The sequence below is a fragment of the Staurois parvus genome, unplaced genomic scaffold (genome assembly GCF_062004578.1).
Source record: "Staurois parvus isolate SC_StPar_1 unplaced genomic scaffold, SC_StPar_1.0 ptg000662l, whole genome shotgun sequence".
Lineage (NCBI taxonomy): Eukaryota > Metazoa > Chordata > Amphibia > Anura > Ranidae > Staurois > Staurois parvus.
Genome location: NW_028318458.1, coordinates 2,172,300 through 2,186,707, shown reverse-complemented (window position 1 = coordinate 2,186,707; position 14,408 = coordinate 2,172,300). Strand labels below are relative to the sequence as shown.

At 43.9% G+C, this 14,408-nt stretch overlaps 1 protein-coding gene across 2 annotated transcripts in view; it reads left to right on the top strand.

Moving 5' to 3' along the window:
• Positions 1–14,408, top strand: part of GMIP (GEM interacting protein) — a 107,557-nt gene that overhangs the window by 22,771 nt on the left and 70,378 nt on the right. For both annotated transcript variants that reach the window (XM_089651759.1, XM_089651758.1), the window contains 2 exons: positions 10,849–10,942; positions 13,089–13,164. In XM_089651759.1, the coding sequence (XP_089507885.1) occupies positions 10,849–10,942; positions 13,089–13,164 (170 nt within the window). The remainder of the gene's footprint in view (positions 1–10,848; positions 10,943–13,088; positions 13,165–14,408) is intronic.

Here is a 14,408-nt window from a genome sequence, read left to right as displayed (position 1 = left end):
TTGCTGATCCAGGAGTTCAGCTTTAAGATTTTAAGAGATTTATAGCTTTTGTCACTTGCTACAAGCATGATTGTGGTATGTGTACAGTGTTGTCTTTTGTCCTCTCTGTGTATTGTAATACAGATGTGCATATGTAGCTTGTATTATACACAGAGCGGTTGTATACTGTATACTATGCTGGGGATATGTGTGTATGGCAGCGTGCAGGGGACTGAGCTACATTTTACGTGTGATGGTATAACCACATCCTGCTTCTCATGTAATAAAACTGGCTGTCTGCACAAACATGTCTCTCATATAGAGGTGCGATGCTCTGACTTAGTTTTGAAAGATGCTTATACACAGTCATCCTCTGACACCCCATCAAAGACCATTGGGAGAAAGATGCAATCAAAAAATATTCTGTCTGCTTTGGATTTTCAAGTATTTAAAATTCAGTTTCAGTTTAATTCAGGGTAAATACCTGGTGATCCTGTCTTGTTTAAAGAATATGTAAACCCAACTTTTTATATTCTTGATATGTGCCTACTGTACCATGTGCTTCTATGAAAAAGTACCCTGTTCTCTTTGTATTGCTTTATTGTGTGAAATCCCTGTTGTTCCTGCCAGTCCCTCTGCTTTCCTATTAAAAACTGACCAGACTAGGCATGAGAACGCAGCGTGGTCAGTCTCTAGCTGTGCTGAAAACACAGCCTGCTCCAATGATCATACTTGTCCTGACATGCCCCCCTGCACGGCAATACACTGGAAAGATCAGTGTACTGTAGTTTCTCTAGCCTCACCTGCAGCTGAGAACAGAGGGTATGTGGGCACTTAAAAAAAAAAAAAAGGGGAAAAAAGGTATTTATAATGTTTTTAATATCTATATGCAAATTTTTAACTTTCATTTCTATTTTAAACTGTATGGGTTGTTTTATACTTGAAAGCAGAGCTCCACCCAAAAGGACTTGTCCCCCACTCCCTGTTAAGGATTGCCACCTTTGAAGAGAGGGGGAGGGGGGAAAAGGTACCTGATTTTGACAAGTACCCACTCCCACTTCCACTCAGACTGCCTGGGTAAATGAAAGCTGAAGTTCACCTCCCCAAGCCCCCGCAGTCTTCTGGTACATGTGACAGGTCCCAGAAGATTGCAGGACCATTCACAATGTGAAGCGTTACTCATGCAAGCACAGTGGGTACCCGGCTGTAATGTGAAAAATGTTCACTATACTGAGCAGCTGGAGGTTCATTCAGCCAAACACCCATTTGTTCTCCGTAGACCATACACAGTACAGAACTTTTCCTCATATAATTTCCCCTGCTGGTCGAATGTTCTTTACCTATTACCTCTCATGTTTGAATGTTCTTGAGTTAATTTTCTCTTAGGAATGAATGTCAGGGGTTGTTACATTTGCCCAATGAAAGGCTACAGAGGAAACTACTACGCACGTATCACAAACATTACAGGAATGATTCATTATGCTCGCATGGATGTTGAAACATTTGCAAAGCACATTTTTTATAAATAAACCCCATAGTGCAGGTATGCCCCATCATAGTCCATCCTGAGCAATGATGCACAGTCTACACTGGAGAGAACAGTGCATGTAGACAGGGGTGCAGGACATCAACAGCCCAACAGATGCAAAAATGGTTAAAAAAAAGGGTGACAATGGTATTATATGAAAAAAAAGGCAAGTGTTTATTATTGTTATACAGGATTTATATAGCGCCAACAGTTTTCTCAGCGCCAGGGGTGGACTGACCATTTGGGAACTCGGGCACTGCCCGTGGGCCCGGAGTCAGCAGGGGGCCCCATGAGATGCCCCTGGTACCTTTCATAGGCTTTTTTGGGTGTGGTTTGAATTTGGGCAAGGACATAGGGGCCCCATGATCCCCTATTGCCCGTGGGCCCCATGAGTTGTCAGTCTGCCCCTGCTCAGCACTTTACAATATAACGGGAGACAATACAGCAACAATACAGTTCAATACAAGAGGTTTAGGAGGGCCCTGATCCTTGGAGCTTACAATCTAAGTGTTTATAATACACAGATCCATCTGAGAACCTTAAATGTTGGATATACACCCTAAAAAATGTTTTAAAAAATATCTGAATTTCTAGGACGTATCTCTTAATCCTGAATCTATCCCCTGCTGCTTCTCCCACCATCACAAATAATGTTAATTTTGAGCTGTTGAAATGACAGATCGGAATTGGTAAATATTTTCATAGAAGGAGTGACTGTCAAAATGCAATTATCTCTGTGAATAATGGCACCTTCAGAACATTTTCAAGCTTTGTTGAGTAAGTGCAGTTTAACAATTTATTGATTTATTGTATTTGCTATTTTATTCATCTGTAGATCAAATGTACAATCTTTGATCAGCATATGACATCAGTTGGGCAGCACAATGGCTAAATGGTTAGCACTTCCACCGGGCAATACTGGTTCAAATCCCAATCATGGCACCACCTGCCTGGAGTTTGCATGTTCTGCCTGTGTGGGTTTCCTCCGGGTACTCTGGTTTCCTCCCACACTCCAAAGACATGCTGGTAGGTTAATTGGCTCCTGTCTAAATTGGCCCTAGTATGTGTATGTATGGATGTGAGTTAGGAACCTTAGACTGCACGCCCCTTAGTTAGGGACCGATGTGAATGTACAATATATATGTAAAGCACTGCGCAAATTGATGGTGCTATATAAGTACCTGAAATAAATAAATAGTTAAAGAAACCTTATAAGTAAATAAATATATTCATATTTAACACCTTATTATTCTTAGTTAACCCTAACCATTCCTCATTAACTCCTTCCACCCCTCTCCCCTTAGCTATTATTTTTCTGCTTATTTCTTTTTCCTTTTGTTTATTTTTCAGTGTTACATAAAACTTTGTATTGTAATATTTATGTATCACTTCCCCCTTAAGGGTCGCTGAGTTATTTTTGGGCTCCCTGTCACTCTTGACCCCACTCTGAAAGCCCAACCCCTGCTGACACCACCGTACACTGCTGGTCAGAGTAAACCTACTCAATATTACCGTAAAATAGACTCGCACATCATTTAGGGGGGGGGGGGGTCAGCAACCAGTGGATTGTGATCTACCAGTAGATCTTGGCCTGGTGACTGGTAGATCTCGGTCAGGGCTTGCTGACCCACCATCCCAGAGCATCGAACAGGGGTGGTGTTTTTTTTTTTTTTTAAAGTGTAATATCTGCAGTGGCACACTCTCTGATCAGCCCCCCCACCCAGCCCAGTACAGTACCCCACTCCCACCCCTGCTCAGCCCTGCACATGCACACAAGTTGGGGGCAGGCAGGCCACACTATGAGCTGCTGGGTGAAAGCGGTGGGCTTGTATGTGGATCTGGAAGTCAGAGGGCCTGATGAGTTTCCTCCTTTACATACAAACCTACCACTTTCACCCGACAGCTCAGATTGTGGCCTGCCTGCCCCAACTTGTGTGCACATGCAGACGGTAGCAGGAGAGAAGAGAGAGACAGCCACCATCCAGCTATTAGATTTTGGTGTGCGGTGGGAGCATCTTGGCGCACGGTAGAGGTAGTGGGGGGCCCCAGGTCAACTTTTGCATCGGGGCCCACAAGCTTCAAGCTATGCCTCTGGATCCCAGGTACTTTCCTTCTCAGTTCAGGACTATAGTTTTATACTGGTTTTACTGCATATGATGGAGCTCCGTGAAGCTTATTTAGTCCTTCTTCTAATTTGAGGTCATGTCTTGTGTTATTGATCTTAGTTTTATATTGAAAATACTGCCTTCCCGAACCTTGGTTTTAATTTTGTCTCCTCTTTTTATTCTTTCCTCAAGACTGTACTTGCATTTTCTGATATGTTTTAATACTAAAGCTGGACTTAAAGGCCCCTTTCACACGAGCGGACCCGATCGGTCCATCCATAGACTTCTATGGACCAATAGTCTGCTGACATCCACCGGCATTCGATCCGATCCTGTATGCCAAAAACAGACAGATGGGGATCTATTCCCCATCTGTCCAGCGGATCGGATCAGATGACAATTGGGTGGAAACAGACAGGCGGTCCGTTTTCATCCGACCATCCCATTGAAATCAGCAGGCAGTGTCTGTGTTTGTTCTGCAGCAGCAGAGCAGACAGAGACCTGTCATCCGCCTGCTCAGCGGAGATCAGTGGGGAGATCCCCCACTGAGCAGGCAGAAAGGGGCCAAAGGCATCAAAATTTGTCCAGTTCAGATAACTAAAGATCTATATAGGGGCTCAGGACCTTCTTCCTCATGATGGTCTAGTGATAAAGATCTATATAGAGGAATCAGGACCTCCATTCTCCTGCCGGTGACCCCTCTAGTGAAAAATAAATATCTATATAGAGAAATCAGGACTTTCATTCTCCTGCTAGTGACCCCTATAGTGATAACTAAAGATCTATATAGAGAAATCAGGACCTCCTCCTTCCTGCTGGTGACCCCTATAGTGATAACTAAAAATCTATATAGAGGAATCAGGACCTCCTTTTACCTGCTGTTGACCCCTGTAGTGATAGCTAAAGATATATAAAGGGGAATCAGGACCTCCTTTTACCTGCTGGTGATCCCAGTAGTAATAACTAAAGATCTGTATAGCAGAACCAGGACCTCCTTCCTCCTGCTGGTGTCCCCTCTAGTGAAGCATCCTAGAATTCTATTCACTTTCTCCACTGTTAGGCCATACTGTTTGCTCGTTTTGCAATCATCTGAAATAAGCTCCTTCAAATATTTTTCTTGTGTAGTTCTGGTCAACATTGTTCACCCAATATTGTACTCTATCCAGGGATTCTTCTTTCCCTAGGTGCATTATTTTACATTTAGAAACATAGAACTGCATTTTGCACGCTTTGACCAATATTCCAGAAATGCCAAACCATGTTTCATATTTCAGACACCTCCAAGGATATCAACCCTATAGGAAACATTTGTTTAATCATCAAAAAGACATACCATACCCATTAAACCTTTATAACTTAACAGTTATATCACACACAAGCAGATTAAATAAAACAGGACCTAGTACCTAGGGGTACACCACTAGTGACTGGTCTCTGTTCCAAATGAATTCCATTTAAAACCACACTCTGGTATCTATCCTTTAGCCAACTGCATATCCGCTGAACCACCCAAGGGTTAACTTGTACAACTTTTGTATTAGATCATTATGTGGAACTGTATGAAATCCCTTGCTGAAATCAAGTTATGCTATATCCACAGCACCACCCTGGTCCAAAACATTTTTATATTGTGGAAAATATTTGATCAGATTAGTCTGACATGATCTACCCTAAGTAAAGCTACATTGGGTTCAGCAAGTTGTGTATTTTAAATGATCAGTGATCCCTCTTTTTTGAAGTAATTCCATTCATTGTTCTACTAGAGATGTAAAACTCACTGACCTGTAGTAACCAGCTTCTTCCTTACTACCCTTTTTGTGGATAGGTACAATATTAACTGCCTACTGATGATGGTCTGAACACCCCCATGTTCGGTTTGCGGTAGAACATTCAAAGCTAAAGAAAGTTCTACCGCGAACATTATGCAAGTCTATGGGACTCGAACTTATAAATTCAAATGTGCCCATTTTGAAGGCCTATATGCAAATTATTGGCCATAAAGGGGGTATGGGGACTTGGGTACTGCCCTGAAGGACATGAATCATTAAAAAAAAATGTCAAAAAATACCATTTTTAAATATTGAAAATTGCCCTTAAATATCATGCCTGGGGGGTACCCTTAAAATACCTGCAAAGTTGCATATCTGCACAACGAATAGAATGTGCTGCAGCAGGACTGACAATTTTTAAAAAAATTATATTTTTATAAAATAAAAAATAAACCAGCTTGCCTCCCCCCTCCCAATCTATACCAGACCCTTTAGGTCTGGTAAGAAGGTTAAGAGGGACCCCACAGTAAAAAAAAAAAAATGTTTACGTGTGTGGGGCTCTCCCTATCAGCCATTGCAGACCCTTTAGGCCTGGTAGGACTTTTAAGGGGAACCCCACCCCCCAAAAATGTGCTGCAGCAGGACTGACAATTTTTAAAAAAATTATATTTTTATAAAATAAAAAATAAACCAGCTTGCCTCCCCCCTCCCAATCTATACCAGACCCTTTAGGTCTGGTAAGAAGGTTAAGAGGGACCCCACAGTAAAAAAAAAAAAAATGTTTACGTGTGTGGGGCTCTCCCTATCAGCCATTGCAGACCCTTTAGGCCTGGTAGGACTTTTAAGGGGAACCCCACCCCCCAAAAATGGGGGGGAAAAAAGCATGAGGGGCCCTCCTAAATTCCTACCAGACTCTTGTTCGAGCACAGGCCTGACAGGCCAGGAAAGGGGGGGGACAAGCGAGTGCCCCCCTCCCTGGACCTTACCAGGTCATGTGCCCTTGACCTTGGGACAGTGTCCCCATGCCGATGAGGACAAGGGCTTCCTCCCCACAACCCTAGCTGGTGATTGTGGGGGTCTGAGGGCAGGGGGGGCTGGGTAGCATCAGGGTAACCCTACCCATTAATTAAAGGGTTAAAAGTGTGAAAAAATAGGACCAGACTTTTGAAAAAAATCCTTATTGACCAAAAAAAACAAAACAGCAGTTTTTGAGAAGGCCTTTTTTCAAACAAAAAAAAAATCCGAAAAAATGGTTCCAGCGTTGTAATCCATCGATAATCACAGTGGCCAGCATTGTTACGGGCCCACTGACCCGTCCGCACCCGCTGAACACTCACTGCAATCTGACATTTGCGATTCAGATGTAAAAAATTGGGCGGAGCTTGCAGTGATGTCACAGCTAGCACTGGCCAATTGAGTACATGTGACCAGCAACTGTCATAACTGTCATTAACAATTGGGTGGAGCTAGCGGTGACGACCCCGTTAGCTCCATCCTATTGCCTTGAGACATGATTTTCCAAATTCACTGAGACTTTGGCCAATCATTGCTCTTATTGTGAGCTCACCTGTGATTGGACAAAGCATTGCACCTGACCTGTTGTCAGGTGAAATTCTTTGGCCAGTTACAATGTACCTCCAGAGTGCATTTAATTGTGCGGCACGTGGGCGAATGGCCCGCCGAATGCCCCAGATGTTTGTGTGTTCAGCAAACACATGAACATCCAATGTTCGAGTCAAATGTACGTTCGACTTTAACATATAGACCATCTTTACTGTCTACCAGTCATGAGGGATTCCCATTAGAAGAGATTGAATAAAAATATCCCTTAATGGTAACAACTGGACCTAGAAGTTCTCTTGAACTCTGGGATGAATACCATTAGCACCCATTTTATTATTAATCTTTACATGGGTCAGGTCCTCTGCTACCCATGTCTCTAGAAAACCTTCAATTCCCCCCTCCCCTCTCAAGTACCCCCACAGCCATAATCTGTTGGTGCTGCAGGGTTCATACGAATGGCTGGAACTGCCACAGACACCCATCAAAAGTGCTCACTATGCCCGTCCTTTCTGCCAAAATCTTCCATTCATAGAGGCTGTACTGTAGCTTCCATCAATGAAAACTGTCCTATGAATAGAGGACAGGCAGATGAATGAAAGGTACTCCTCCATTCATGCCACAGATTGGAACCCTTCATCTCTGTTGGGATGCAGTGATCTCTTTGCTGGGAAGTAGAGCTCCCCAATCAGCATGGAGCAGGGGCTCTCTGCTGATTAAAGAATATGTAAAATCTGATAAATGTATATATCTGATTTAAAGTGAATGTTCAATTGGAATTTAAAGCTTTGATGAGATTCTAGTGAATGGGTTTACATAAACTTTAATAATACAGTCTTTGGTTTTCTAGTTTTGGAAAGAGTTTGGAATTGATGAAACCCAAGTTAGGTGTTTATTTTTGTCATCACTGGCAAAGATTATTCTTCAGAATTGTGGCTCTCCTACGTAAAGTACTGGGTTCCTTGTGTCATTTCAAGCACAGAATTAGTATTTTCTGTATGTCTATGTGGGTGCTTTTGTAAGCAGGGGTTAGGTTCCTTTTAATTATAACTCCTCCTGATGGGTGGAGTTGTGGGTCATGTTGCCTGTTTAAGGCATGGGAAGAATCTTGAGAGGGTCAAACAGACAACTTGGGGCCAGGGAAGAGAGTACTCAGTCTTATGTGCCGATGAGGAAAACTACAGAATTCAGGTACCAGGATGGGAATCAAGATAATGGATTGTGAATCTTTGAAGTCAGTACTGTAATGCTCGTTCCTACCATCATTCAGTGATGTGACTGAACAGATTACTAATGCCATTATCTGGGAAATGTGGCTGCCACTGAAATGGAACTCCTGCTGCTATGTTTAAAGTAAATAAGTTTTTTTCACAACCAGAAACCTTTGTGCGATGTTCTTCCAAGAATAATGTTTGTGTACAGCCAATGCCTGGGGAGAAGAGTTATGTGAATCTAGTGGTGCAAGCCTGGTTGTTTCAGGAGTGGGTGGTGATAGAGGAAAAGGAGTCACCTGTCTTATGGTAAGAGAAAACCCTCTCATGTAACATGTGTCAGTTGGCCTGGGCCCAGGCTCATGGTGGTCAGTTGGAATTCTGGAGCTTCCATCTGGAAGCCCTCCTATGTGTGTATTTCTGGATGAGACATTATGTAGCACTACCCTCTTAGGAGTCGTTAAAGTTTTGGGTTCCCCTATCATCCTGCACAGCCAGGCAACATGTATTTTCCACACAGACTTGCATCCAGGAGACAGTAACCAGTCCTTGAGCTTTTTTTTTTTTTATTAGGGGAATTAGAACTTGGATGGGGTAAGGGGTATATGGGATGCCTAAGGGTAATGGCAACAGAGGACAATCTTCCTGAAATATGTACAAGTCTTTACAGCACAAATTCTCTTCCGGAAAGCTAGCCAGCATCTCCTGCAGTGCCATCCCAGACCCCAGATTCTCCTAATCCAGTTCTGGGTGAATCCCTGAGCAGGGAATCCAGTATCTGCCACATTAAGGGTGAGACAGGCCCGGATAGTAGCTAATCCAGTTTCCCACTGAAGTGCTCCTTCCTTTTACTGGCCTGGGGGTGCAGGTCTACTCACTCACTCTTTCTCCTATGCAGCTGCTGGGTTGGTGGCTGCTACCAGGCCTTCTAGCAGGGTCGTTCCTGCTGCACAGGTGGTCCTCACTCTGGGGGGCGCTCTGAAGTCCCAAGCTTCCTCCAAGCAACCCTGCCTGTAGATGAGCCCCTTCCCATGTGGGCTCCCTCCCAGCCTCCTGCTCTCCAGCCTCACTTCTCCATCTTCCACCTGAACTCTCCCGCTCCTCCTGCTGAGTAGGCTCTGTCACTTTTAAGAGCTGTCCTGACCCCATGCCAAGCCTCCTGTTGGGGAGAATCCCTCAAAAGTGCGGACCAGCCACTCTTATTGCTTCTCGAACTTTCTGAAAAGTTCCAGTGCAGGGGGAAGTCATAGAGAGCTGATCTGCAGAGCCTCTCAGCTCTAACACAATTTGACCCCACTCTGACTGTTACACCTGAGCTGCTACTCACCCCATATCTAAAGAATCAACTCTAGCTCCCCCTAGCTATCTAGGAGGGTACTACAATTATTTTGGAAGTTACTTTACAGTTAGGGTTCATTGTCAATGGTTCAATGTTTTCTGTAAAAAGCTGTGGAAAAAGCATCAGGGTCTGGTTCATTACTTATCAGCTGATGCACTTTCTGTGTTCTGAGGAAAGGTGCAGGGTCTGCATCTTTTTAGAAGTGATTACCCTTGGGGAGTAGCTCACCAAAACTTATATTTCTATTTCAGAAGATGCCTAAGAGGATGTTTTTTTTGAGTCACATGTCAAGTTGTTAAGGAGCCAGCACCCACTGGTGTCCTAACAACCAGCTGTCAGCAGAAGTGATGAGTCACTGGTTGTTAAGGAGGCAGCACTCGTCAGGTGACCCCTCCCCCCTTCTTATTACGTCATTGACCATATTTGGACATGTCCATATATGGTCAATGGTGTCACCAGGTGACCCCATCCCTTTGTTATCTTCATCAGCAGGGGAAAATGGAATGTCTTTCAGCACAAGACAAGCAATGGGAGCAGTTGGGTTCTGGCGGGAGTCAGGGTTTTTTTCATGTAGGTTGGTGGCTGTCGTTCAGAGTTTGTTTTGTTTTTTTTTAAACAAAGGACTTGTTAATTTTGGTTGTGTTTTCTGGGGTACATTCTATTTCTTGTGGATAAGTAGGGGTACTATGTACTGTATCTATGGATTTAGGTGTCCCCTTAATGTTAAAGAGGGCTTCCAGATTCTGATAAGCACATACCCACAGACCCTTACAACCACCAGGCTAGAGTTGTGGGGAAGAGGTCCTTGTCCTCATCAACATGGGGACAAGGAGCTTTGCCATGGGGGATCCTGCTGGCAATGTACCCCCTACCATGGTGAGAGCATGTGGTCTTGTATGGTTCGGGGGGCACATGCTCCTCCCCCTTTTCCTGGCCTGCAGGCTGCATGCTTGGATAAGGGTCTGATGTGTATTTTGGGGGACCCCCTTAAAATCTGTACCAAGCCCAAAGGTTCAGCAATGAAAAATGCATGCAAAAATGCACCTAAAATGCATATTCATTGCATTAAAAAGTTGCGATGTTTATTTTTGAAAAATGCAAGCTGTGTTTTTAAGTGCACCGGTGTGAAAGGGCCTGTGTTTTAGAAGTGCTGGAACATTTAGGATATTTGCAGCCTAATGGCTCCCTACTTATCAGAAAGATATAAAAGTATTATCTGCAAAATGAGCAAATCGCCGCAATGTGCTTTATGAAACCAGAAAAAACTGCCCGTGTATCCAGGTAGAGAAGAAACTGTGATTACTTCAATGTTGCTTTTTCCCACCTGTATAACTACAGTGCAATGTTTCTGTTGTAGATGTCAATGCACAAAGTGGATCCTCGGAAGGCCGTAAAAGATTCAGTGAAATATTTCGAGATCTGGATGCCTTAGAGATAGGCCTCGGCAATGAGTAAGTGCCACGTTTTTTAAAAAGGTCAGTCCACCCACAGCTGATATATCAGTTTTTGGTATTTCCTGGAGAGTTACAGCCAAACTCCAGGCACAAATACTTTAAATATGTTCCCCAATAGCCACAAACAAAATAAATCCACTTTGTGTACACCAAATGCCATCGCAAACCCAAATGTTCCCTTGTGAAAGTAGTGCTGACATCACTGTGCTGTACATAGCCTATGTAGAGAGAAGACCCAGCAGCCCCAACCAGGGGCGGACTGACCATTTGGAAACTCTGGCACTGCCCGAGGGCCCGGCGTCAGTAGGGGGCCCCATGAGATGTCCCTGGTACCTTTTTCATAGGCTTTTTTGAGTTTGTGCAAAGACACAGGGGCCCCATGATCCCCTATTGCTCGGGGGCCCCATGAGTTGTCAGTCCACCCCTGGCCCCAACCACTACAGGCTGCTTTCAGAAAACTACAGGAAGGGGCAGAGACAGGACCAGTCACCCTACATAAGGAGATAGAGCAGCAGTGACCAGTCTTTATTACAGGAAGCTCCTGCACAAAGGTAAAGTTCCACACTGGATTACTTCACAGATTTGGAAGAAATACACAAAGAACATCACATTTGCCTGTCCATAGAGCTTGTGGGTTGGGGCCTAAGGGGCCCTAGTGGGACACACTGGAACTGTATTGGCTAATGCTCAAACCCTAGGCAGGAGCTGTGGTCATGTGAAATCAGCATTAAGGCAGGACTCCAGACTTGGACAGTTAACTCTTTGTAATTTGTGGCCATACTTCTCACACTGGTAACACTAAACATAGTGAGCACAACTTCTGTTAGAGAGCACTACATTCCCAGATGTGCAGCATTTCTGAGCTGGTACCACGGAGCCTGTACTGGTCTCCACTAACTCAGCAATCCCGTCACCTCACTTCCAGTAACTGATCTGACTGTTGCTACTGGATAGAGCAAACACACTTCTCCATGCTTGTTCTCCTCCCTCCTGAGAGCCCTCTTCATGTCCCTCTCTCCTTCATGATTCTCAGGCCAAGTCCATAGGCACTCTGCGCCACAAGGTCAGTTCCAGTATGCAGGAACCAGTTGCTAATGGAGGTGCCAAGATGAACACTCCTTCACTACCAGAGTGTCTGACACCCTTGCCATGTCACCCGTCTCCTGGTTGGTTGGATGGTTTACCAAGGGACACAGATATGGTAGTTCTTAGCAATGGCAATATAGTCTCCTCTGGACAGCATTCTATTGGTTAGACACTTTACTGTATCTTCTCTAACCTCTTCAGTCCCCTGATGTAAGTCCTGTTCTTTGATACACCATACATGCACTCCTTTAGAGACTTCAGACAATTTAGATGAACAACAAAGATCCTTTACTGGCATAGTTAAAGGCAACAAACACACAGTTCTCAAAGATATCTTCCATACATTCCTGTACAGAATTATCCAAGTGCCCTTGAGGTAGTCATACTTGAGTTAGCAGCAAAGTCCATAAAAGTAATCCTTCACAAGGCAAGAGTCCATTTAAGCAGTAAACCCCTCAGAGGCAGCGAGCAATCCCTTAGAGTCCATGATGTGGCAGTATTCCCCTAAAGGTAACAAGTCCATGCAACAGGTATTTCAAGGCTAGGTAAGTCCTCAGGCTCCAGACCCCATAGGGAACTTCGACTGGATTCCCAATAAGGGAGCACAGACTGACAGAGTTACAGCTACATCTTAATAGTTTTTCCCTACCCAACCTCTAGGAGCACAAATGAGCCCTTATGTATATGGAATGACCGGTAGGGGGAGCTAACCATATGAAAAAGAGCGGGAAACCTGGCCAGCAGCGTTAACCCTTCTTTATCAGATTCACAAGCCTAACAGGTAAATCAAGGACAAATGTTTAAACAGGTACATTGTAACATTTGGTCTGAACACATAATCACAGTTGAGTCAGGTAACCCCAGAGCGTGAACAAAACAATAGAAAAAACTCTTAACCATTTGGAAGCACCTGCTTACAAGCTGCATGGAGATTCTGATCAAGTCCGCTTGAAAAACTGACAGCTGGACCTGTTCAGAAAACTAGTTTGAAAGGGCCCTAAGGGAGATAGTATTAGCTATGTGAATACTGGATACTAATGCGCTTTGTTTTGCATAGAACGGTGGACATGTTCATGAATGATACTGGAACTTCAAACTCCGAGGCCCAACCAGATGAGGAAGAAGAGCCTCTGGTGAGACAGATCTGCTATTCATTATTAAGAAAAGCTGTTTTAGTTATTGTGGATTTATTCCTGCACAGTAGTGGGTTATTATTGTGTTTACACCAAGCCTGGTTGTTCTAATTTACAAATGAAAGCTGACACTAAAGCTACGTTCGCACTAGCGTTGTGTGCAGGCGGCAGAATGGCGTTTGGGAAGCGTTTTTACCGCTTCCCAAACGCCTCTAACAATTCTGCACATTGCGGCACATGGTGCTGTTCTAACGGGAGCGTTAGCGTCGCGGCAAAACAGACGCCTCTGGTCGAGTCAGGAGGTGTTGAAGCCTCCTATTCTAGTCTATGGTGCCGCTCCGAAAATGCCCGGCCGGCGTTTGTGGCGTGTTTGCGGAGCAGTAACACCATTTAAACTTCATTATAAGCGTTTTCAGAGCGTTTTTAACGCTCTGCAAACGCCTAGCAACCGCCGCTAAACCGTGCACGCGGCGTGTTTGCCGAGCGTTAAAAAACGCTCCGCAAACGCCGGACCAACGCTTGCCAAATGCTATAGGGGCGTTTGGCAAGCATTGGTATAACAGTCAAGTGTGAACGAGCCCTAAGAGGCTAGCAGGGCTTCCTTCAGCCAGTATAGCAGTGCATGGTTTCTGAATATTTTGGATTATATATTTGATTATATTGAATTTAGAGTAATTATGCATTCTTACTATATGGTTTGCAGTGGTGTATATTGAGTATGTTTACACGATTGCTGTGGCACTATAGTGTTTGCATGCTGCACGTGTGGCACTGCCTCTAAGACCTAAGATAATACACTATGTCTAGATTTTTCTTTTTTTGAGGTATTTGAAAAGCATCTGGGATTCATCTTCACTGTGTATGAGTGGGTACCTATTTGTCAAGATCTGGATGTAATTTGGACAATTTTTCACAGTTTTTTACGATTTGGGACATTTATTTGGACTTTGGGTATATTTTAAGTCGGTTGATATATGATATTGGTACTTCAGGGGAAGGATTGTGATACGACTTTAATGGGTATTATATTGAATTTTTTGTGTGCTGACTTATAGTTATTGTGGTTTCTGAATATGCCACCTGTATTGCAAAAGTTAAGTGCAACTCTACATTTGGTGAGAAAAAGCAATTCTACTTTCTTATATTACTACTGGATGCAGTGTTACCCTTTTCTATTTTATTCCTATTTGGTGGTTTGCGGAGTAAAGCCTGTCTACACCCTATGCGGTTAGGTTCACATCTCC